The sequence below is a fragment of the Haemaphysalis longicornis genome, unplaced genomic scaffold (assembly GCF_048455015.1).
Source record: "Haemaphysalis longicornis isolate Haplotype H1 unplaced genomic scaffold, Haemaphysalis longicornis Haplotype H1 scaffold_2, whole genome shotgun sequence".
NCBI classification, from domain to species: domain Eukaryota; kingdom Metazoa; phylum Arthropoda; class Arachnida; order Ixodida; family Ixodidae; genus Haemaphysalis; species Haemaphysalis longicornis.
The window spans coordinates 150454163-150475984 of NW_027526295.1; the positions used below are offsets into that span (position 1 = coordinate 150454163).

The window sequence follows — 21822 nt, forward strand, 5'->3', positions numbered from 1 at the left end:
GCAAGTACAGCACTGCAGTGACTGAAAGGCGGTCTTCTAAATGCGACGCCCGAACCAGGTTTGCGCGAAATTCTTGAAACACAGTCACTGCCGGGACTACGCAACGCCCCGGGCGAATAAGTTGATTTTGCTGACAGGACCAATCACATTCTGTTCATATAGAGTAAACCTACAGCTTATTTCGAAAGGACGCAAACCAATAGGTATAAACTCTTTGAACCCACTCCAGTCGAACAGATCGGGGAGGCTTTTCTTCATTTTTGCTTCGGAGGTCAATCGACCGAAATTGTTGAACTGCTTGTCGACGCCGTACGTATAAGCTAATAAAAGGCTTGCAGCGCGCGCCTCAACAATAACACTTGGGGCAAAATTGGAAAGCCAAACACCGAAGCGTCCGCCCCCGCCGGAGAATTGAGTAAAGCGTTGACGAGGCGTATGCGTGCACACGTTGCTGCACAAGCTCGCAATCATTGTCCGCCGTCGCCAGCGACAATAAACTTGATTTTGCATAATGTGCCGTGGAAACTCACGGAGACGATATTGCAGTAGGAGTGCATGCCCTGAGGATATGTGCGAAGACACGCGCTTGAGAGAAGAAAAAAAAAGGGGGGGGGGGGACAGAAATGTGAAATAGAAGTTTTGGGTTGAATTACGTTGTATGCGCAGGTTTTTTGCGTTGCATGTAAGCATAAGGCGCAGGCGCCGAAGCGGTGGTTCAGTGACTGGCTTCAGCCAAATTTGGGCGCACTCTGTGCATGTACGAGTGCATAGACACCCGTTACACGCTGGGCATTTTAACAGCAGAACTGTTTAAGCTTCTAGTTGCGCTGTCGAGCGTTACCAGAAAACTCAGCCCATCCGAGCGCACGTGAGCGTGCGCCTCGTGCGCAGCTACCGGCGTTGGCCAACTCGACGTTCGAGAACAGTCATGCCCAGCGTTCGCGGCGTAATCTCTCGCGTGCTCTTCTACTCGCCAGTGCTCTTCTACTACGCGCGTTCGCGCCTGAAGGGGGAAGCACAGACGCTGAGTTCACGCTACAGACGCCGAGTTCGCGAAGCCGGGTGCCGCGGGTTCCAACGCGTGCTGACGCGGTACACTTCGGGAGGGATGTGAAAGGCTGCGGACAAAATCACCCGGGCCTGCCAGGTCATGAAGAACTTTCGGCGGCAAGTTCGAAAATCCATGGGAGGTGTAACAGCGGGGTACCCGACCAAGGGTGAGGGGCCGCCAGCTCTGCTGTTTCTCGAGCCTTGCACCACTGGTGCAGGCTGCGCTATTTTTTTAAAGCTTTGTACGACGATAGTAAAAGTTATAAGAATGTATCTGCGGGGCGCGCGCACGCGGTAAAGGTTATCGGGACAAGAACTACAGCGGGGAACAGAGACGAGGTAAAAGTACGCGGGGTGAAGTAAAAGCCCGCTCCGCAAAAGCGAGTGGACGGACCCTTTTACAGCGAGCCGAGAAAAAACAGCTGCGCGTGAAGTGGTGTTCAATAGTTGAGGCTTCAGTTCGTATACTGTCATTTGCTCTGTGCAACACGCATGCGTCTGGCGCCATTCAACATAGTTTCGCTTTCGCAACAAGTTACCCGCTTTCCCGGATTCCACAAATAAAGCTGAAGGAGACGTTGCACGGAATCGCGCGCTCATATGGGTGAAAAATCGCGCGATGGTGTTTCAAATTTATTTTTGTTGGCTACCAGCACGAGAATTCACTAAGGAAAAGAGGGGGGACAAACCACGCCAACTTATATCTAATGTGAAGGCTAGGTCTAGTTTCACTTTTAAACGTGATGCATAGACTAACGGGTGTTCGTTTCGTTTAAAATTGACTGCAGCCATAGTTAAGCTGGTCACGTACTCACAGCGTGTGGTTCATCATTAAGGATCAGCAAACACAAAAGAAACGAGACTCTGGGAGAACGGACAGGAAATTAGTTGAGAATGCAGCGCTGACCTGTCCGTTCGCCCCCTTTGGGCATAGTTTTTTTTTGTGTGTGTGTGTGTGCGCGCTAATCATTGACGATGAATTCTCCCCAACTCACCCAACTCACTGCCCTTTTGAACTGCGTGAGGTTCTCTGACGGATTCAAAACTTTAACAAAACGGAAGTTGTCCCTACTCCTCATCACCGCAGCCGGCTCTGTCTCGACGCGGCGCAAAGTGTACGTGAGAGAGAGAGAGACAGAGAGAAAATGTGGTTGATCCCTTTTTCATAGGAACCGTTAAAACACGAAAGTGAAATGTGCCTTCACAGGAGCAGTTGAATGTTTATTATGCATCGATATGAACTTCCACATCGCTATTTATATTTCGTCGGTAGGACACCGTTATACACATCAAGGTTAGACACTGGATTGCACGCGCCGGAGCATTGCGTAAACCCGACTGAAACCGCAGGCGCTCGCAAACCGTCCGTGCGAACGAAACCAAACGGTTGTCAGCGAATCGTTTGGTGAACACACGGTCCGCTGCAGCGGAAGGAGCAGCGGATCGTGTCACGAGCGCGACATTCGCAAGTCGGCATCGTTGCTCAGATTCGCTGCGCGTCCCCCGTACACGTAGGCACTTAGGTGCCTCGATTCACGCCTCCGCCGGACAGGGTGAAGGCACGTACGCGTTGACGCCGCCATTTTGGGTCACTCGCTCGCCGCCGCAGCAAGTCATTGTATCAAAACCACGCTGTAATTATCGCCGCAACACGGTTTACTGACGAAGTTTGAATCATCTTATCTGTTTCTCGTTGCTGTGTATTGTGGGAAACAAAAAGAACAGCGAGTTATCAGAAGCTGACGTTATCATACGCTTCTGCAAAAATATGCAAAATGTGTCGCTTGTCACCGATTTGGGCGGTGGTATATAGCAGGTTGGTTACATATCTCGTGCAGAACCACTACTCTTCTAATGCAAACATTTACCATCCCATCCTAACTAAAGTAGAGAGAAGTGCGAAAGCTAAGAGTGCGTCCTACGTTCGCTGAAAGTGCGTCCAACCGATCGTCAACCCTTCAAACACCCAAATAGCAAGCGAAGAACGAACCCATGCTACGATTTTTCGCGCACTAAGTAAACGCATCTACGAAGGTATAAATGTACATGGTTACGTGGTTTATGAGACAAAGATTTGCTATTTGTACCCCGTATTCATGATCGACGCATTTCTTGTCTCATAAATTAGAACCTTTCTTTTTTTGCGATTTTCAAGTGACCGTTTTGACACAATGGAAGGCCGGTTTCAGACAGAGACAGACAGACTATTTGCGGTCCCCGGTTTCATGCACGCGCCGTGCGTCCAGAAATGTTATCAGAGCATTTCGGTCGGCCAACCGGTCTACGGGGAAATGTAATAATTTTTTTACAGAACGCCGTCGGTCCCATTGAGAAAGCTTTCGCTTTAAAAAGGCGAAGTGTCACATTGCCCCTTTTTGCATAGTAAGTAGCGGAATCCCGCTACTTATTAGAGAGTTTTAGCAGTCCGTCCGTTCCCTTGGTACGCTGTTACCGAGTTGACCGGGACCCGTCTGCGCCTGCGCGCGCGGAAGGGCGAGGAGGCGCGGACACGGCGAAGGCAGGCCCGCGGAACTAATCCCCCTACCGCGACGAATGTCCAAGTGCCCAGACGGGTCCCGGGACGGTCAACCCGGTAACAACGTACGCGACGGAACGGACGGACTGCTAAAACTCTCTATTATGATATTTGCATGTTAACATGTTTTAACGGTTTGTTCCTGCGCGACGCGAGATGAAGCAGCTATTATGTTGATGTCTGCTTTTTCCGTTTGGTGTAACAGTCTGTCGCGTTCTTTCTTGCTATCTGCTTTGCGTACCGTCGTACCAGCGTAATTAGTGTGCTGTGGGTAACTCACAGGCGTGTTGTGCGGAGATTTCTCACATGTAAACGCATTCTAAATGTTTACTTGAATAATTCAAAGGGAATTTACAGCACTGAGCACTAATGCTACTGTACCAACGCGAGAGACAGGAGAGCAGCGTCACGGAACACCGTTAACAGTTTTGATTTGATTGATTGTAGGGTTTAACGCGCCGACGCAACGCAGGCGATGAGGCGCGCCGTAGTGGAGGGCTCCGGATTAATTTTGACCACCTGGGGATCTTTAACGTGCGCCGAAATCTCGTACACACGGGCGTTTTTGCTTTTCGCCTCCATCAGAAAAGCAGCCGCCACGGCCGGGAATCGAACCCGTGACCTCGTGCTCAGCAGCGCAACGCCTTAGCCACTGAGCCACCGTGGCGGGTCCGTTAACAGTTTTGCATTCACCGTACGAAAGCCGCCATCGCTTCCACGTCGACTTCCATATCGCTTGTTTATTGCCCTGGCACTACCTCAGCCCAATTAATTCAATACAGGACATTATTTATGACCCCCTCATTTAAAGCGACAGAACCATATATCTTGACGGGGGCCCTGGAAAAATAAGCAAGTGTGGTCAGACAGTTTGTTTCCATGTACGCGAAACAATATGCACGAGGACCTGATAAAAATTTTGAAACGAGGCCTTCCTACCTGAACAGTGGCGATGCTCCAACTTTCAAACCGAGGGCTAAGGCTTCAGTGATCAGATGAGTTTGTACCCGGCCGCAAAGGCCACGTGTACAGAAACACGGCAACCAAAGCACGAACCAGTTTGGCACAATTGGCGGAGAGTGCCGCACTTTCGGATCGATGCAAAGCACGGTGTCGCACTGCTGAGAGCTGTCAAAACACTTGCAAACAAGGGCGCTGGTGGAGCCGGAACTGTTAGAAACGAATGCCTTTTGGCAGCTGTGTCTTCTGCATTGTCATATTTAATATCTAATGTAATGGTATATCACAGCCGCCCACTTCTGTAGCAGAGCGTGGAGGTTGAAATGTCGTATTTAATATCTAATGTTGTAATGGTATATCACAGCCACCCTCTACTGCAGCAAAGCACGGAGGTAAAAAGCGCAGTAACGCATCCGCAGCTCGCTTATTATGCCTGTGGCAGGTTCCGGGCACACAGGGCCCTCACCCACAATTTTCTTTTTGCTGCCTTGCTTTTGATTTGCTGGAGCCCCGGGGCCCCGCTACATCAGACGGACAGGGGGTCCACCGGTTGGCGCTGTGTTCGGTCAGCCTACAAGCTACAACGCTATTCACGGAGGATGGGAGGAGGATGCCAAGGAGACTCGTTTCATGTTTTATTAGCGAACGCTATGTATTGCTAGCTCTAAGATTTCGCAGCATCAGCTTGTGGTGGGAAACACCGTGGCTTCGGATGCGCACCGTTCGTATTCCCCCAGCCACTGCTTCTCGATGCTATACCCCGCCTGCTGGCCTGGGTACACAGCACCTGCAACTCACACGGCGGTCTGCCATCGGAGCCACGGAAAGTTGTACAGAGAAAGCTAGGCTTCAAAAAGCCCGCCAAAGAGCGAAGAGCCGACTCAACGTCGCCACCGGCCCGGTGGCCAGACGCGATTGCGCACTTCGATGTTCACTTTCACACGCGCTGCCGCAGGCTGCACATATTTGATTACTCTAGATGCCGGGTATGCGTTCTAGTTTTCGTCGCCGGTACTCCCTTTGAGATATACTGACGCAGTCGTTGCCACAGACTAATTAAGCAGCCGGAAGGCGCCAACGATGGTGCCGCCTCCGTCTAAAAATCACCATTCCATTCCCATTCAATTCCGGGGAAAAGGCTTTTAATTCCATTCCCATTCCATTCCTCCAAGCATTGTCCTCATTAATTCCATTACCATTTCATTCCGGCACCTCGAAAAGGTTGAATGAATTCTAAGTGATCCCAATTCCGGAATGGTAACTCCGCAACACTGGTCGGGGCAGGTCCACATGTGGTGCTGTACGGTGGCCTTCGTGCCGCATGTTGTGCAGTTGGGAGAGGAGAATAGGGTGGTGCGAATACGGTGAAGGAGAGCACCGTTAGCTAAAGATTCTGTTTGTAGCAGTCTCCAGAGCCGTTCTTGCGTGTAGCTGCAGAGAAAAGGGTGGGCGGAGGGGTATCGGAGGCGAGACAGCCGGTAATACGTGGTGATCTCGTGGTAGCCCAAGAGGCTGTCGCGAGCTGACTTGGCGCCGTGGGAATCAATGGGGCTATGCCGGAAGGTGAGCGCTCGGGCCGTCGCAGGAGCCGCCTCATTGCCTCCAAGCCCAGTGTGTGCAGGAGACCAGATCAGTTCTACTTGGGTGGTGGGTGGACTTTGCATAAGAAGTTTTACGGCCTGGGGTAAGATGGCACCCGCAGCAAAATTTTGAATGGCCGTTTTCGAATCGGATAATATGAATTCAGGGGTTGGCCGGTGCGACAGGGCTAGTGCGATTGCCACCTCTTCCGGCGTTGCTGGTTCCGAGGTACGAATTGTGAGGGAGTTTATTGTGGGGCGGGGGGCGGCATTAATGATCGCTTGCAGTGTGAAAGAGTTCTTGTGACGGTACTCGGCGGCATCTACGTACACCTTGGCAGGCCGTATGGGGTAGGGGCAGAGATATGGCGCGCGCGTGGCGAGTATACACGACTCGGGAAAGAGGTGGCATTGGGGGAGAGAAGTGTAAAGGGTGGCTATAACGATAGTAGATGGCCATCTACACTGCGAAACTGCGCGAAATCCAGCTTACAAAGACCAACAAGCTTACACTGATCCCCTCAAAGTGGGCTTTACCTCTAAATACAATTGCAGTGATGGGAAGACACTTTTTAGAGTAATATCAGCCGTCTTATATTCAATATAGAAACACTAAGAGATTTTATTGTTTATGAATTTTTTGTTACGTTGACACACGTCACTGACTAAATTGTTACTGCCGGCGCGAGACCCTGAGATCCTAGCCATAGCCTAGCCTAGCCTAGCTTCGCTGTAAACCAAGCCAAGGAAACAAGGAACGCGACACAGACGCTCACGCGACGCCTCCCCATCAGCCTGCCGGGAGAAGACCAAGGGCGAAATTCTGAGTTGTGTCCGTTTCAAAAATGTCCATTTTCGCGCCCATTTCGATTGTTACGTTACAGCCGCACTTGCGAGGCCTCTGACCAATGAAATGCAGAGAAACCGACGCCCCGCCTTGCTTGTGCTGCGTCACATCCGGTCGTCTGCTTTCAACAAATCAGGGCTCGCTAGAAATAGACGAAACTGATAATTCCGCCCCAGGAGAACATCTTTCGTGCCAACACGAAATCTTCAACTGCCACAAACATTACCACAGTCGGCCTCCGTTCACATGGACACGTAAAAGTCGCGGCGTTGACAGTATTGCGGGGTGCATTTCCAGGCGATACTAGCCACAACCTGCTCGGTAGCAACGGAGCGCGGGTTGTGGCGAGACGAAGAGAGTGCAGCACAGTGAACACAACGCCATCCCCTTTACGGTTCGGACGAAATAAAACTCTCCCAGCGGGAATTTATTTAGGTCAGTTGACCTTATCGTGGGTTGGTTTGATGCACCAACAGCTTCGATGGCCATGCGTCCACTTCTGTAGAACACCATGACTCCCCGACCATTTTTCTCGCTCTCTGCGTCCAGCCCGATGCTAGACCGAGGTCTAATGTTTGGCTCCGTCCATGGTTGCAGAAACATCAAAGATAAGTCGCAGCGTTTTTTTTTTTCTACCAGAAACGAAAATCTCTAAGCCGTTTATTTGTGCCCCGTTGCTAGCGCGCTAAACGTGGGCAAACGCGGTATACTCACTCGACGAGTCAGCGCAGGTACGGACATATATAGTTGTATAGACATTATCCCTAACGGCGGCAGCTAGAACGCCACAGTGACCCGAAATAAATCCCAATCGAGAGGGAAGGACTGTGTGTGTGAAAACAGTCTCCCCTCCGCTACACCATAGCGTACCCTCTACAAGTCTGTCATCCAGCGCAAACACGAGGCACGTGTAGATCCACTTAATAACACAAGCTCAAACAGGCACCTTGGATACTCCAGCTAGGGTACACAATTGATATGGGGTTATCCTGACACACCACCTCCGACTTGTTCTACTTGTAACGTCACCCTAGACCAAGATCACAACCTCTGGAACTGCACAACCATACACAACACTGCAAACACACCCCACAAAGGATGGCTGATCGCAAAAAGCACCAGCGAAGAGCAACGGCAACTGGCAGCGTACATCAGGCAGCGGCTTGAAGACTTCACCACAGGTCCTCTAGAATGTGAGCACTAAGTATAGCCACCGTGCATATATTTATAATCCCGCCGCGGTGGCTCAGTGGCTAAGGCGTTGCGCTGCTGAGCACGAGGACGCGGGTTCGATTCCCGGCTGCGGCGGTCGCTTTTCTGATGGAGGTGATAAGCAAAAACGCCCTTGTGTACGAGATTTCGGTGCACGATAAAGATCCCCAGGTGGTCAAAATTAATCCGGAGCCCACTACGGCGCGCCTCATCGCCTGCGTTGCGTCGGCGCGTTATACCCTACAATCAATCATATATTTAATAAAAAGCTTTTCTTTCTATCTCTCTCAACAGGACGCGCGTTCTTAAAGGGACACTGAAGTGATTTTTTACTTGCTCAAATTACTTGGGATTACTTGCGAAAATTGTAGTCTGGTGTCCCTATGTTTTTATACCACTCTCGGTGCGCTTACGCGACCTTACTTAGCAGAAAAATCAATTCGCAAGTGCTGTCCTCGTCTCTGCACCCTCCTTGCCGATTTCCTATGACGTTTCGTATGACGCTCACTCGAGATGGCTTGGCTTGACTGCGCTACAGCACGGCTCGCTGACCATCCGAAAGAGTCAGTCGGCCGGCCGGCCCTCGGCGGGTCGTCGGAATTCGTTTGCTCAGTTGAAACGAAGCCACGAAACAATGTGTGCCTGGAAGAATGTGCCTTTAGTTTGTTAGTTTGTAGACCGTATAAGTCGTAGTAAAGTCTATCAAGTCCAAGTAGGTCCACACAAGTGCAGATGCGACGCTTCGCAGACACCCGCCGCGGTGGCTCAGTGGCTAAGGCGTTGCGCTGCTGAGCACGAGGTCACGGGTTCGATTCCCGGCCGCGGCGGCCGCTTTTCTGATGGAGGCGAAAAGCAAAAACGCCCGTGTGTTCGAGATTTCGGCGCACGATAAAGATCCCCAGGTGGTCGAAATTAATCCGGAGCCCTCCACTACGGCGCGCCTCATCGCCTGCGTTGCGTCGGCGCGTTAAACCCCAGAATCAATCAATCATCAACGCTTCGCAGACAGGTGTGCTAGTAGAAAAATTAAAGGCCAATTAAAGGCGGGGGAAAAGTCAGTGAAGCTAATATACGTACTAAGAAATTAAAATAAACCGAAACTTCTATTGTAAATCTTGAAACCAACGTGTGCGAAGCTCTATAAACCGAAACTTCTATTGTAAATCTTGAAACCAACGTGTGCGAAGCTCTTTTTGCGCTGGGTAAATTAGCGCAGCTGTCAGCAGCACGACCACACATTCGCGATCGCTTTTCTGTCTGAGGAATGCAGTCGCTAGAGTGAGATATCTGTGGGAATTTCGGGGAGGCTTGCTGCACGAGCATTCCTTAAGAAACATTAATCCAAGCTGCTAAAAATGCTGAAACTAAAAAAAAAAAAAACAGGCTATACAATAAATGCAATATTTCCCTCCCCGACACCGCTGTGATCTAGAGCACCACTGGGTGCATTGGTTTGCAATTCAGAAGATCACCGATAGCGTATGTCTTCTTTTTTTTTTTTTTTTTTTTGAAGTTGATTTTTGTTTTCGTTTTTGCGTAATGTTTTTCTATACCGAATTCGCCATTTTTCGCTGCCACCTTCATTGCTTCACGAGCAAGTTCGCAAAAATGCGTGCACTATCCGACACTGGCATGCTGGCAAGTTCTCGTTGGCGTGGTGTTGACATAAGCACCGACTGCTTGCGGGCACAGTGCCGAGTCAGCAGACTCCCGGCTTGGTGCGACACGCCTCTTACGATACAGTCACGAACCAGGCAAGCTTCAAAGGTTGGGACAAAGCATCTCGCATTTGAGCGTTTCCTATGACACGAAAAGCGTTCAGCCACTGCGTACGCCTCAGCCAGTGATCCCAAGCCGTGAATTGGCAGGTTTATCTGGCGCATTCTACAGCCGAAAATATGTCAGAAGCACGCGGTATGCCGATTTCTAAGATATCGAGAATGCCCAGCCAACGATAACGTCGGATGCCAAGCATGCTGTTTCACAGAACGGAAATCGAAACTGGCTTAATTGGTTTCCAATTTTGGACATCGCCCAACAACATCACATTTTGAATGTGAGTCACTGCTGTTAGTTGTTGCGGTCGCCGCAAGTGTCACATGGTGTTTTTTCTTCTTTCAAGCTTTATAAATTTAATACTGATTTGTCTAACGGATTAACGACGAAACGAGTTTATTTGAACCAGTCCAGGCGATGCAAACAAAAACAGAATTTTGACAAGCTCACTTCAGTGTCCTTTTAAAGACGATACTGTCTCCTGGGCTACTCAAAGGGGCCATGGACACAAAATTCAAGTTTGGTTCATTAAAAAAACTGTATTGTCCCGCCCAAAATGATACCAATTATATTGCAAACATTAAACAATTAATAAAAGATATTAACGTGCTACCTGTATCAGGGAACAAGTTCGAGTAGACGATATCATAGTTCTAGTAAAGAAAAAGAAATGGACTTAAGCTAGTGGTGAGTGAGCCTGTGAATGTTAGTGGTGAGCCTGCTCCCCAGTGGGTTACTTTTGGGGAATTAGTGGGTAAGTGACGGGTAAGGGGAAGAGGAGAGTCTAAAAGTAAAGGGAGGAGGGAAAGTAGGATATGGAGGGTGAGAGTACTACAAGAGGAAGAGGGAGAACAGGATTATAAGCTATGTAGTGGAAACAGGACGCGGAGGCGGGGGCTCAGGTGGAGCTTGAAGTGGAGGGGGACGGCGACTGTTGGAGCGGGAGATTATGAGGGGCAGGAAAAAGAGACTTGCCGGTGATGATGGGATGACAGCGAGATGGGAAGATGATTGAATTAAGCTTAGTAGAACTTTCTGCTTGGCTATGTGGTGACTGGTTCCCATGGTTTGAAGCGCTACGAGAAACACGGACGGCGAACACCAATCGCTTGTCCATGTCTACTCTCTGTTCGCCGTCCCTGTTTTTCGTCGCACAATTCAAACCATGGGAGGAGGAATGTAGCGGAAAGGGAAGGGGGGGGGGGGGGGGGGGGGGGGCAGGGGAGATAGAACGAAAGTTGGCAGGGAGGAGACGGTGAAAAAATGTGGAAAGGATCGGAATGAGGGGAAGTGGAGGGAAATGGTGATACAAGGGCGGAGGAACCATCCTCATGGTCCACAGCCCAATCGTGTCCACTGCAGGACCAAAGCCTGTCCCAGTCATTTCCAACCCCTCTTGTCGCGGGCTTTTCAAAGCCAATCGATGCCCCCAAATTTTCGTATTCCGTCCCTTCATCGCGTCTATAGGCATCCATCCATTGGTCTTGCGTCTCTTGGTGACTGCACCGTTAAACGAAAAGCCCACCGGTGATCCTTTCGCACGACATGATTTGCTTTCTACGCTTAACCTCGTCTAAATTGTCTTCGACCCGAGTTGGTTTTCTAATCCATAACGCAGTTTTATTATGCATAAGTGTTAGTCCTTGTATTATTCCTTTATTGACTCTTTGGGCCGACCCAAGCTTTCTTTCAAAGACACCGCGTTCCTGTCCCCCATGTCATTACCGGAAGCACACATTGGTTGTGCACCAGCCTTTCAAGTAATAGAGATAACTTACCGTTCATGACTTCCGAATGCTTCAAGAACGCAGCCCAGCCCATACAAATTCTGAGCTTAATCTCTTTCTGGTGGTTTTGATCAGCAGGTAGTAATCACTCGCTTGTTCAGTAATTTGGCTGCCGGCCGCGAAGTCATTTTTCTTAGATATCTATTTAACGCTGCTTCTGAATTCTTTGCGTACGTTTTAGTCCTGCAGCCAGGCTTTCCACGTAAAGTCTACAAAGCGGTTGCCGCAATTCCGAGGTTGCCTCGACCGATTCAATAAGACAACTCAAGTGACCCGAGCATCGCCCTTTATTTCAAGGCCTGCTTTTTGCCAACTGAATTTTCTTAATACCGCTTCTAGAACTGCAGGCTGCACATCGTTTGGAAAAGACTGCTCCTTCTTGTCTAAAACCGTTCCTGATAGTAAACTTCTTGGTTTTCTTGTGAAGAAGTGTCCTTCCCCTGCATCCCTCGCGAATGTCCTCGGGCTAGGCAGTGTGTGGCTCTTGCATTGATCCCAGGGACTTCAGCCCAGTGGTGGTCGCCACTGAGTCGACGTAAGGCAACGTCGCTTACGCCAATCGGTTTTAAACAACTTATGAAACTCTAGTCTTACGCCTTTCCTTGCGTGAACAGAGGGATACAACTGCAGCCACCTGAAGCAAGGCGTCATTCGCAACGCGTCCAGAATTTTTTACCGTAGTACGACATTAGAGGAAAATTAAGTTATTTTGGGCTATTAAGTGGTGTGCACGTAACTCATGAAAGCAACTTACAAAATAGATTGAAAATGAAAGCACTTGTTCGACCTCTCCTAGGATCAGCCCTGTGAAAGTTCATCAGAAAAGTTGATCGAGTCGAAAATTTATTTGCAAGAAAAATGGGCAAATACTGGACATACTTTTTGTGTGAAGGAAATTATATTGAATGCTCCTCAGTTTTTGGGAGTACCAAAACCCTTTGTAAAGGCATTCGCGCCGGTTTTATATACAACGAAACTGGTCAAGCAACTGTTGTAAAAATAGTTGACTTAGTCAGAGCATGAAAGTGCTCAGGAAGATTGTACTAAATGAAATTGGCTAAAAGCGGCACTTTCATTTTTGTGAAATTCAACAACCTCCCGCACCGCCCCTTCCCCTCCTTCCCCTTTTATTGCAGGTAAGCCGCCCCACAGAAGATATCAAGACATGGACAATACATCTGTTCCAGCTCTACAAAAAACTGAATATTTTCTGTATTCGACAGTAAAAGAGGCACAGCAATTAAAGGGACGACGATTTGTGAGCACTGTTTATAAATGAATTTTGCTGTTAACTGAGGCTGGTAATTAAGCAAGGCTGCGCTGAAAGCTTGACGGCTGGTGGTTGCGCGCGAGCTCACTTTCATGTGGCTGCATTGGACCCAAAATGCTGGGTTTGAGCTGCTTCTGCACTGCGCGAATGAGTCATCTGCTTTCGCGACATGCAGTGACCGGCCTCAGTACAGTTAACGTACAGTGGCTGAACTCCAATGCCCGTACCACGGCCGTATTTCCGGCAGCTTTAGTCCGGCTGAATTCCGACGACCGCATCTCGGCTGTCCTCCGGTGGCCGTACTTCGGCCGTACACGGGTAGCTTTGGAATGGCCGGAGCCCTACGGCTGGAATCGGGCCGTATGAACGTAAGCCGGTCGACTGGCCGACGGACACTGGCCGTTGGACAGTTATGGGAGTACGGCTGTATACGGCCAAAAGGCCCACATTTAGACACGGGACGAACATGGCTGCCGGAAAAAGGCCGGACAGAAAACCACCGGCCAAAGTACACCGGCTTGATTTAGGCCGAACAGTCCTGTGCTGCCTGGGAAGGTGTGCCCATGAGCCATTTAGCAATGGCAGTACCAAAATATACTCATATGATGTTCGACGGATTGTTGGGAATTGGATTGAGTTGGATACTGGGAGGAGTTCATGTTCATGGCAATGCTGCTGGCCGCTTTGAAGCAGATTTCGCTTTGAAGTCCGATTGTAAGCCGCACTCATATTTGAAGACTACTTTTAGCGAAATCGGTTCGTGTTAGAATCGTGCAAATACCGTACAGAAAAATGGCAAAGGAGAATGTACCGGGTCGTCGTCGTCGTCGTCGTCCTCCTCCTCCTCCTCATCATCATCACCATCATCACCACCACCACCACCACCACCAACCTATCTACGCCCACTGCAGGGCAAAAGCCTCTCTCATACACCTACAATTGACTGATTGACTGATTGTAGGGTTTAACGCGCCCACACAACGCAGGCGATGAGACGCGCCGTAGTGGAGGGTTCCGGATTAATTTTGACCACCTGGGGATCTTTAACGTGCGCCGAAATCTCGCACACACGGGCGTTTTTGCTTTTCGCCTCCATCAGAAAAGCGGCCGCCGCGGCCGGGAATCGAACCCGCGACTTCGTGCTCAGCAGCGAAACGCCTTAGCCACTTAGCCACCGCAGCGGGTATACATCTAAAATTATCCTGGTCCTGTGCCAACTGCGACCAATTTATCCCCGCAAACTTCTTTACCTCATCTGCCCACCTAACCTTCTGCCGCCCGTTGCCACGCTTCCCTCTCTGGGGATCCAGCCTGTTACCCTTAATGACCAACGGTTATCTTGCCTACGTATTACATGCCTTGCCCACGTCCATTTCTTCTTAATTTCTACTAATATGCCCTAAACACGCGTTTGTTCCCTGACCCACTCCACTCCATTCTTGTCCCTTAATGTTGCACCTATCATCTTCCGCTCCATTGCTCGCTGAGTCGTCCTCAATTTAAGTTTAACCCTTTTAGTGAGCCCCCAAGTTTCTGCCCGGTAGGTGAATAGTGGTAAGATGCAGCTGTCATGCACTTTCCTCTTCAGGGACAATGGTAGGCTGCCATTCATTATCTGAGAATGCTTACCGAATGCACTTTACCCCATTCTTATTCTTCTAATTACAGTCGAACACGGATATATCGAACTCCAAGGGGATCGGGAAAAAATTCGATATATCGATAATTCGATATATAAAATACGCCTATCTGAAGATTATCTGACAAATCCGCACATCACTGAGAGTTTTCTGAAGTCGTGGAAAACGGTAGTTTACAGTTTTAACCCCCAAATCACGGAAACTCCGAACCGCAGCATGATGACCACCGCACTTTATTTATCGCTAAAATGTCTTTGAGGTTCGCTTGTTTTTTCTTCTGCGTCGTAAAGGTTGCCAAATTGTCTTCAAGATTACAAACACGCACAATAGATAAAACCAACGCTGTACACTGCGCCACAACAGAGGCGAATAACGCTGACGGAACCTCGGCTGCAGTAGGCGGTTGGGAACGTTGTCAGGCACTGAGTGCCGTTATCTTCAGTATCCGAACCGAACACCTTCCCCATCTGGAGGCGTGCAACGAAGTCGCTTTGCACCCGACACGCTCCTGAATAGCCGGGGCGGGTTGTGCTGCATTCGCCTTTACGTCAACGTTGATGCGTGCATCGCCCTCAAAACTACTGCGAGGAATTCCGAACGCCTTTTCAACCAACATCTTTTCAGCAGCCTGCGCCCGACGAATTCCCGCCTTCGTTGCTCCGAAATGAATGCCTTGGACAAAACAAACATACAACGCCGCATCGGTCCCCCTCCCTGCACGAGCCACCAAACAGCTCAATCACAGAAAAAGAGTGCCTCCGGTCAATTTCTTTTATTCCTTTATGTCCTTTCGCCCCAACCACTATCCGCGTTTTAGCTATCATGGAGCTGCCCCTCGTGTTAGCGTGAAAACAGTTGTTGAAGGCCATCGAAGCGACATAATGCCGCGGACGCCGCCTCTGTCTCACCAAGCCGGGCAGCTCCTGCGATGAGTCAACATTATCACCAACTCCACCCCATCAGAGGAAGCAAACTTTCAGGGGCACCTTCGGCGCGGAATTCGATATATCGAATTTGCCCGTGATCAGGAGTTCGATACACGCGCACAACAGTCCTATACTTTTGCATGGGATTTTCAAGGGGATGTTTGCACTGTTCGATATAGACAATAATTCGATATATCCGTGTTCAACTGTATATATATCTGCCTCATGGTTGGGATCCGGGGCCACAACTTCGACTAGGTAGATATATTCGCCCAATGTACCGGGTAAAGATGTGTAAATCAGTTTCATATTGCAACACCGCAAGCGGCAATCCAGATTTTAAGGGGCCCTGCAAAACCTTTTTCAACTTTCTTTCGAAATCTTAAATGCTTTCAAAACGAAATCAGCCAACACAACCAGTACTTAGATTAGAGGGTCGCAAAGTACCTCAGCCCGAAATTAACTTCAAAACTTCCTCAAAAGATTTTACCTGTTTCGTAACCTTGGCGTTCTTCGACCGCTGACAGCGGTGTAGCGGCTATTGGTCGTCTTTCCTTCGGTTGTCGCAATGCACGCATTCGATGGCCAGTTTAAAAAGCACGCCACAAGAACTCTCGTCCGCCACCCACGCCCTCCCCCGTTCCTTTTCTCGGAGCTATGGAAGCGGATGTGCGGCCATGTGTCGTTGTCTCCGCCACCGCGCTATCGCGGCCCGTTGGTGCACGCACTGGATGGAGCTGTGTTTTTACTTTGCTACACAAGCTATGTCTAAGCGCCTCCCATAGTGCTTTCGTCCGCCGTGTAGTGAACATTTTTGTTGTTGTTCCTATATTAGCGGCGCATACCCAATCAGCGGATAGAACGTATACGATCGAGGGGTTTCATTCTTTTCCTATAGTTTTCTTCGAGCTACCGAAGGGGAAGTGCCGCCATGATATTTTTGACGGTGAATTCTCAGCGGCCACCACGAACTTGCTGCAACAACCGCATCATCGCCGCGCGGTGATACACGAATGGTTATTTTGCAGACAACAAAGTCGGCGTGGATAGCCAAAGAGCATTCGAAAAGCGCGTATAATGGTGCACGCTTGTACCATCCGTGACTGTTCTGACCGTTCTTGCCGAACGCAGGAGCCTAAAGGGAACAGGGTTTCCGAATCCGACGCAAGCGGAACTGCGGCACTCTTCAAAGGATGGCGCTACATAAAAAAAATGACCGTGAACATGATGGAGGGTCTTAGGAGCCCTAAACAGGGTTACAAAGGTTGCGATTATACGTGCGCAATCGCTGGAGTACTAGCCAAAGAACGCGTCCTGCCGCAAAAGACGGCGCCGTACTGTTCAGTGCTTCGTGCGTCACAGAGGATGCGTCAGGACATTCTGCCGCACGTCAGAGCGCGGCAGTATGGCGTCGGTGATCGGTATAAGTAAACAAGGAAATGAAGGAAGATCTTTTTTACGTGTTTGTGCGGCCCCTGCTTTACGCTGAGGTGCAATATTTGGTATACGTCGTCTTAAAGGGAACTCGAGCGATTGCGCGATTGAAATGGCGATTTTCGGGAGCCTATTTGGAGCCCCTTTAAATACGGTATAAGAGGGATGAAAGTGTGCTAGCGGGGGACCTTCGGGAAAGGGGAAGTGCTTAGGTGGTGCCCGACCTCATAAGAGCCGAACTCCCCCTGCAGAGGCCCTGCTCGGACCGTAGTCGCACGGCGACGCTTGTGGCGGCTGTTGGCTGCCCACTTCCTGACGGACTTGACCGCTTGCATCGTCCAGGCGTAGCAAAGCGCTGTTTTTCTCTTAAACGTGCATAGTCGCGAGTACTCTCGACTCTATCGCGGCTTCCTACTAGCTGTGGTCATCCGAACTATGACAGCGCCTTGCACTAGAACCATTTAAATACCGTTGTTAGCCGCAAGTCAGTTGGTGCATATGCCGCGTGGCAACAACACGGGGCGAAATGAAAAAGTCAATAGGCATCTTCGGCGAAAAACGCAAGCGTATTGGGCCACACATTTATTTACGTGTTTAAACATACTGCCAATTCCTTATAGGATTCTTGCAGGAAAGGCACATACACAAAACATGTCACAATTTCAGAACAAAATGGTATATACCCAAGCAGTGAACTAGTTAGTACACATGATAGGTACCATTGTATATTACTTATTTAACATTCAGCAAACTACAAAGCACGCATAAAGGGAACTTACAATATAAACAGAAAGCGCGTAAGCCGGGATAAGACATGTTTGGCTTACTAACTGTGCATATAATCTAAAGGGCGAAGTTTTTCAGTGATTGACACTTACATAGTAAAAAATTATGCGGTTATGTCTCGATTCCGCTATTGATGAATATGACGATTTATCGCTACATTGTACGAAGTTTGCTTTCAACCAGACTCAAGAACTCTTTCAAACTTGCGGTACTACTTACTAAACTATCTTGTCCGTATCGTTCTCCTGTTGAATGGAACACAGTAAGGACCTCGACGTGAACAATTACTCGGGAATTTCTTTTAGACGCCAGCAAATCTTTCACCGCGTTTTCTTTTTGAAGGATTTGAGCGATACTTTATCCGACTTAATGTAGCGAAATCTACTGAGTAAAAGCTTAGGGGACAATGCAGGGGCAACTGCGGTGACTTCGCTGGTTAGTTTTATAAGGATACACTATGGCAGATAATGTACACTTTGTACAATGTTCCCGCGTGATTTCCCCAATGTATGTGCAGGAGCGCGCAGCAGCGGCACCGGAACTTGCACGATCACGGTAATATCGGGCAGCTTTCGATTTGACGACATATTCTCGTACACATTACTGCAAGTTAGTCGCTAATGAACAGCACTAAAACGGCTGCAAACAACGTCGCAAAATCCGTCTGGCAGCGGCTGGGAGCCCCTCTTCACGATGTTTCGGAGGACGCAGAGGCACTCCTCGGCGTCCATGATGCCCCAGGCAGCGGGGCCCGAAATGAGGTCCTCGGTGGTCATGGTGAGAAAGCGCAGCTTTGAGAAGAAAGAGCGCATCAGCTCCTTCACTTCCAGCGGCTTCTCGCAGCCGAGGCTCTTGACACACTGCTCTTGGGCCCAGCGCATGAGGGCTTCGGCCACCCGGATCTCGTCCACGCGTCTGGGATGCGACAGAAAAATAGCGTGCGAGGCATGACCAGGGTTGCTTGGGTCAATGAAGGGTCTAAGCCACTGGAACTAGCCGTATACAATAAGAGGCAGGAAAGGTTCAGTGTAAGCCTCCTTTCAGTTAATGCCGGCGTTTTAATCGCTGGTTCTGGGTGCGGTAGCTGGAAGGCTCAGTATGGGGAGAACATTAATCTCAAATGTAATTTCCACTATGCCCTTGGGATATAAATGTAGGAGCGAACGAGGGAATTTTTCAGCGGATGCCACAGCGATTTAAACAAATGCGCTGTAATAGGAGCAAGAGCGAAAACAGATACGATGACAAAAACGTGGTGTTCGTGAATTCCTGAGCTTGCCTTCATCTGCATGTCGCGCCTTTGATTGACAGGGCTCATGCACCGTGACGCGGATCTTCCAAGAGTGGGTTATGCGGTCACGCGTAAAAAATATGAGAGATTTATTGGTGGATCGTCAAGAATGCATGAGCACCCATTCGCTCTCTTTCGCGAACACTTGGCTTGTTCCAACGCGCCCGCCTTCATGCGAGGCCCTCAACGTAACACACCGTGACAACCGTGCTTTGCGTTGTGACGGCCACAGTAGTCACGTTTGCTTGCTTTAGCAGCGGCGCTGGCTGCCCGACGCTCCTTTACCGATCCACCAGTATAGGCATTTCGTCGCCGCCTCTCCCATTCCATCCTCCATTAAGCCAAGATTACTACTACTCCGGGTACGAACCCAGGAAACACACGGTAGCGTCCCTCTGACCTTGAAGCTCAGCCAAGGTCAAGCAATCGCCTCTTTCGCGGCGCCGACGGAAGCGCCACCGACCATGCTTCGGTCTCCGGCCGAAGCAAACAACGTCTCAATGACCGTAGCCTTGCGACAGCAGCGCGTCTCGTTTGATGATCTGCCGGGAGACTTTCTACCACCTCTTCACGAGCTCCCAGGATACGACAGTGCTGATCCGGCGGCCGTACTGTGACATACTGAAATCTGGGGCGCGGAGTGCTGTGGGGTAACACCCTTGTACGTTTTGGGCTGGCCAGAGTGTGGCTCAGATGTTCTTTGCTTCGGTGTGTGAGCTGCGCTCTCCTGTCTGCAAGTGATGACTCTAGCTATACGGTGTCCTTACAGACTTTCTACCTCCCCTATACACTCTTTCCTCGTCTAGCCTGTTCCCTCCTCCATATATAACCCCACGGCCCTGCGTTGTATGCAGGTGTACCCATTACCGGACGCAATAATATCCCCGGTGCATCGTTCCCTTCTCGTTGCCTTTTGAATCATGAAACAACAACAAGCATTTTGTTTGTCGGCGCAGAGGTATACATTTAAAAGCAGCTTGCGGGGGACGAATTCGGAACGGCATCGCATTGAAACTTCGCTTCACGACGATTCCTCCCCGTGCTTTGGATTCGTCAAATTTTGCAACCTACTCTATTTCTACCTGCAGCACTAGCTGCACACTCAATTTCACAACCCGTAGAAGAGGCACAAAAGAAGTAAGCGTACAAGAGGTACGCGTACAATTATGAGTACACATTGAATTGTGCTTACGATAGCAAATGAAAAAAAGATACTGCGTTAATTAAAAAGGGTGTTTAAGAGAAGGAAGATAAAAAGAGCGCTGTTCCAACGAATGGCGCACGAGCAGCGTGAACGCGGGAAAATTGAATCAAATTGAACAAACCTTCATTGCATTCATCAAGAGAGGAGGAAGAGAGGAGGATATGAGCAGGGGAGCGGAAGGGGGAGAAAGGAGATGAAGTTACGTGGCAGGGGCGGCTGTCGTCCTTCGGCGACGTTTGCTGCGAAGCTAGCAGGTATGCGGCCCATTTTATAAGGAAGAATACGCGCTGCTTTCGCACTGTTTGGAGCGGCAAAACCGCGGACCAATTTTTTTGCTGCACTTACAAGAAAAAAATATTACGAAATAGGTTCCTTGCGATTCGTTTAGCTCCTTGTTTTGCTTCTCAAATGAACGTATAACTGCTTAGTCCAATGACCCGTGAACAAAAAAAAATCACAAATTGCATGCAGGAAAGCTATTGCTTTTTTCTGACTCACTTAATATTTTCGAGAATGTAGTCCACTGTGTATTCCTCCGCCAGCACAAGCTCTTCGGAAGAAAGCACCTTCTGGGCTTCTTGCTCCGACGATGTCAGCACCCGATTAACAACGTCGACGTCCATGTCCGGCTCTCTCGTTCTAGCGTAGTAGTTCAGGTAAGAGCATATGTTCGAGGCGTTGAGTTTCTTGTTGATGTAATCGGTGCATCCCTGCACCAACTGGGTGACGAGGTACTTCCTTGCCGCTGCCCTGCAGTGTAGAGCCCCTTCGATATCTTTCAGGTAAGCTTTTCCCGAGTAAAGATACCTGCATCAAGAAAAAACACGTTTAAAAGGTCAGCACGGAAGAGAGAGAGAGAGAGAGAGAGAGAGAGAGAGAGAGAGAGAGAGAGAGAGAGAGAGAATTTGAGGACGATTCAAATACAAAAAATAACCAACGCCTCCTTTAAAAAATATACGAGTGCGCGCGAAGATTGTCACCAGTCGGTAATATACCAAGCCAAGCTACAAACCCCGAACTAACCCTTAACCAAACCCAAACCCATACTCAATCCACTCCAACCAAACCGCTGATAAACCCAAACCAAACCCCACCCAACCCATTCGCTGAGCTTGGCCCGATCTTAAAAGAAAACCATACTAGTCACAATAAGATAAAGACCCACCCCTCTTCGTGCCTGTCACGCTATAGTTCTCGGCAATCCGCCTCTTTCACAACCCCACTGCGCATGCGCAATCCCCTAGCGGCCAAGTCCCTAAGCAGTCCAGTAGGGGCAGCAGACGACATTCGCCACAGCTCCCGCACAAGCGAGAAGGGGTCGTGGTTGTATTGACATCGTTTGTGGTTGTATTGACATCGGCCTAGAAACGGCGGCGTCCGTGGCAACGACGCATCGCAAGCGTCACCTCCAACGCCTTTCACATGAATGCTGTGTCCGAATGGCGACATCGGATGGATGCCGGCTTCATAACGCGAGGGACCTAAGTTCAATTCAAATCGTTTCCTAACTTAGTCAATAAATG

At 49.5% G+C, this 21822-nt stretch overlaps 1 protein-coding gene across 2 annotated transcripts in view; it reads right to left on the minus strand.

Moving 5' to 3' along the window:
• Positions 1–17572: 17572 nt before the first annotated feature.
• Positions 17573–21822, minus strand: part of LOC144169307 (BTB/POZ domain-containing protein 6-like) — a 24650-nt gene continuing 20400 nt past the window's right edge. The window contains exons 4-5 of one of the 2 annotated variants that reach the window (XM_077698394.1): positions 20798–21106; positions 17573–18719 (exon numbers count right to left, since the gene is read on the minus strand). In XM_077698394.1, coding sequence (XP_077554520.1) covers positions 18422–18719; positions 20798–21106 — 607 coding nt within the window. In that variant the 3' untranslated portion in view covers positions 17573–18421. The remainder of the gene's footprint in view (positions 18720–20797; positions 21107–21822) is intronic. The other variant, XM_077698393.1, reaches the window with a different exon arrangement.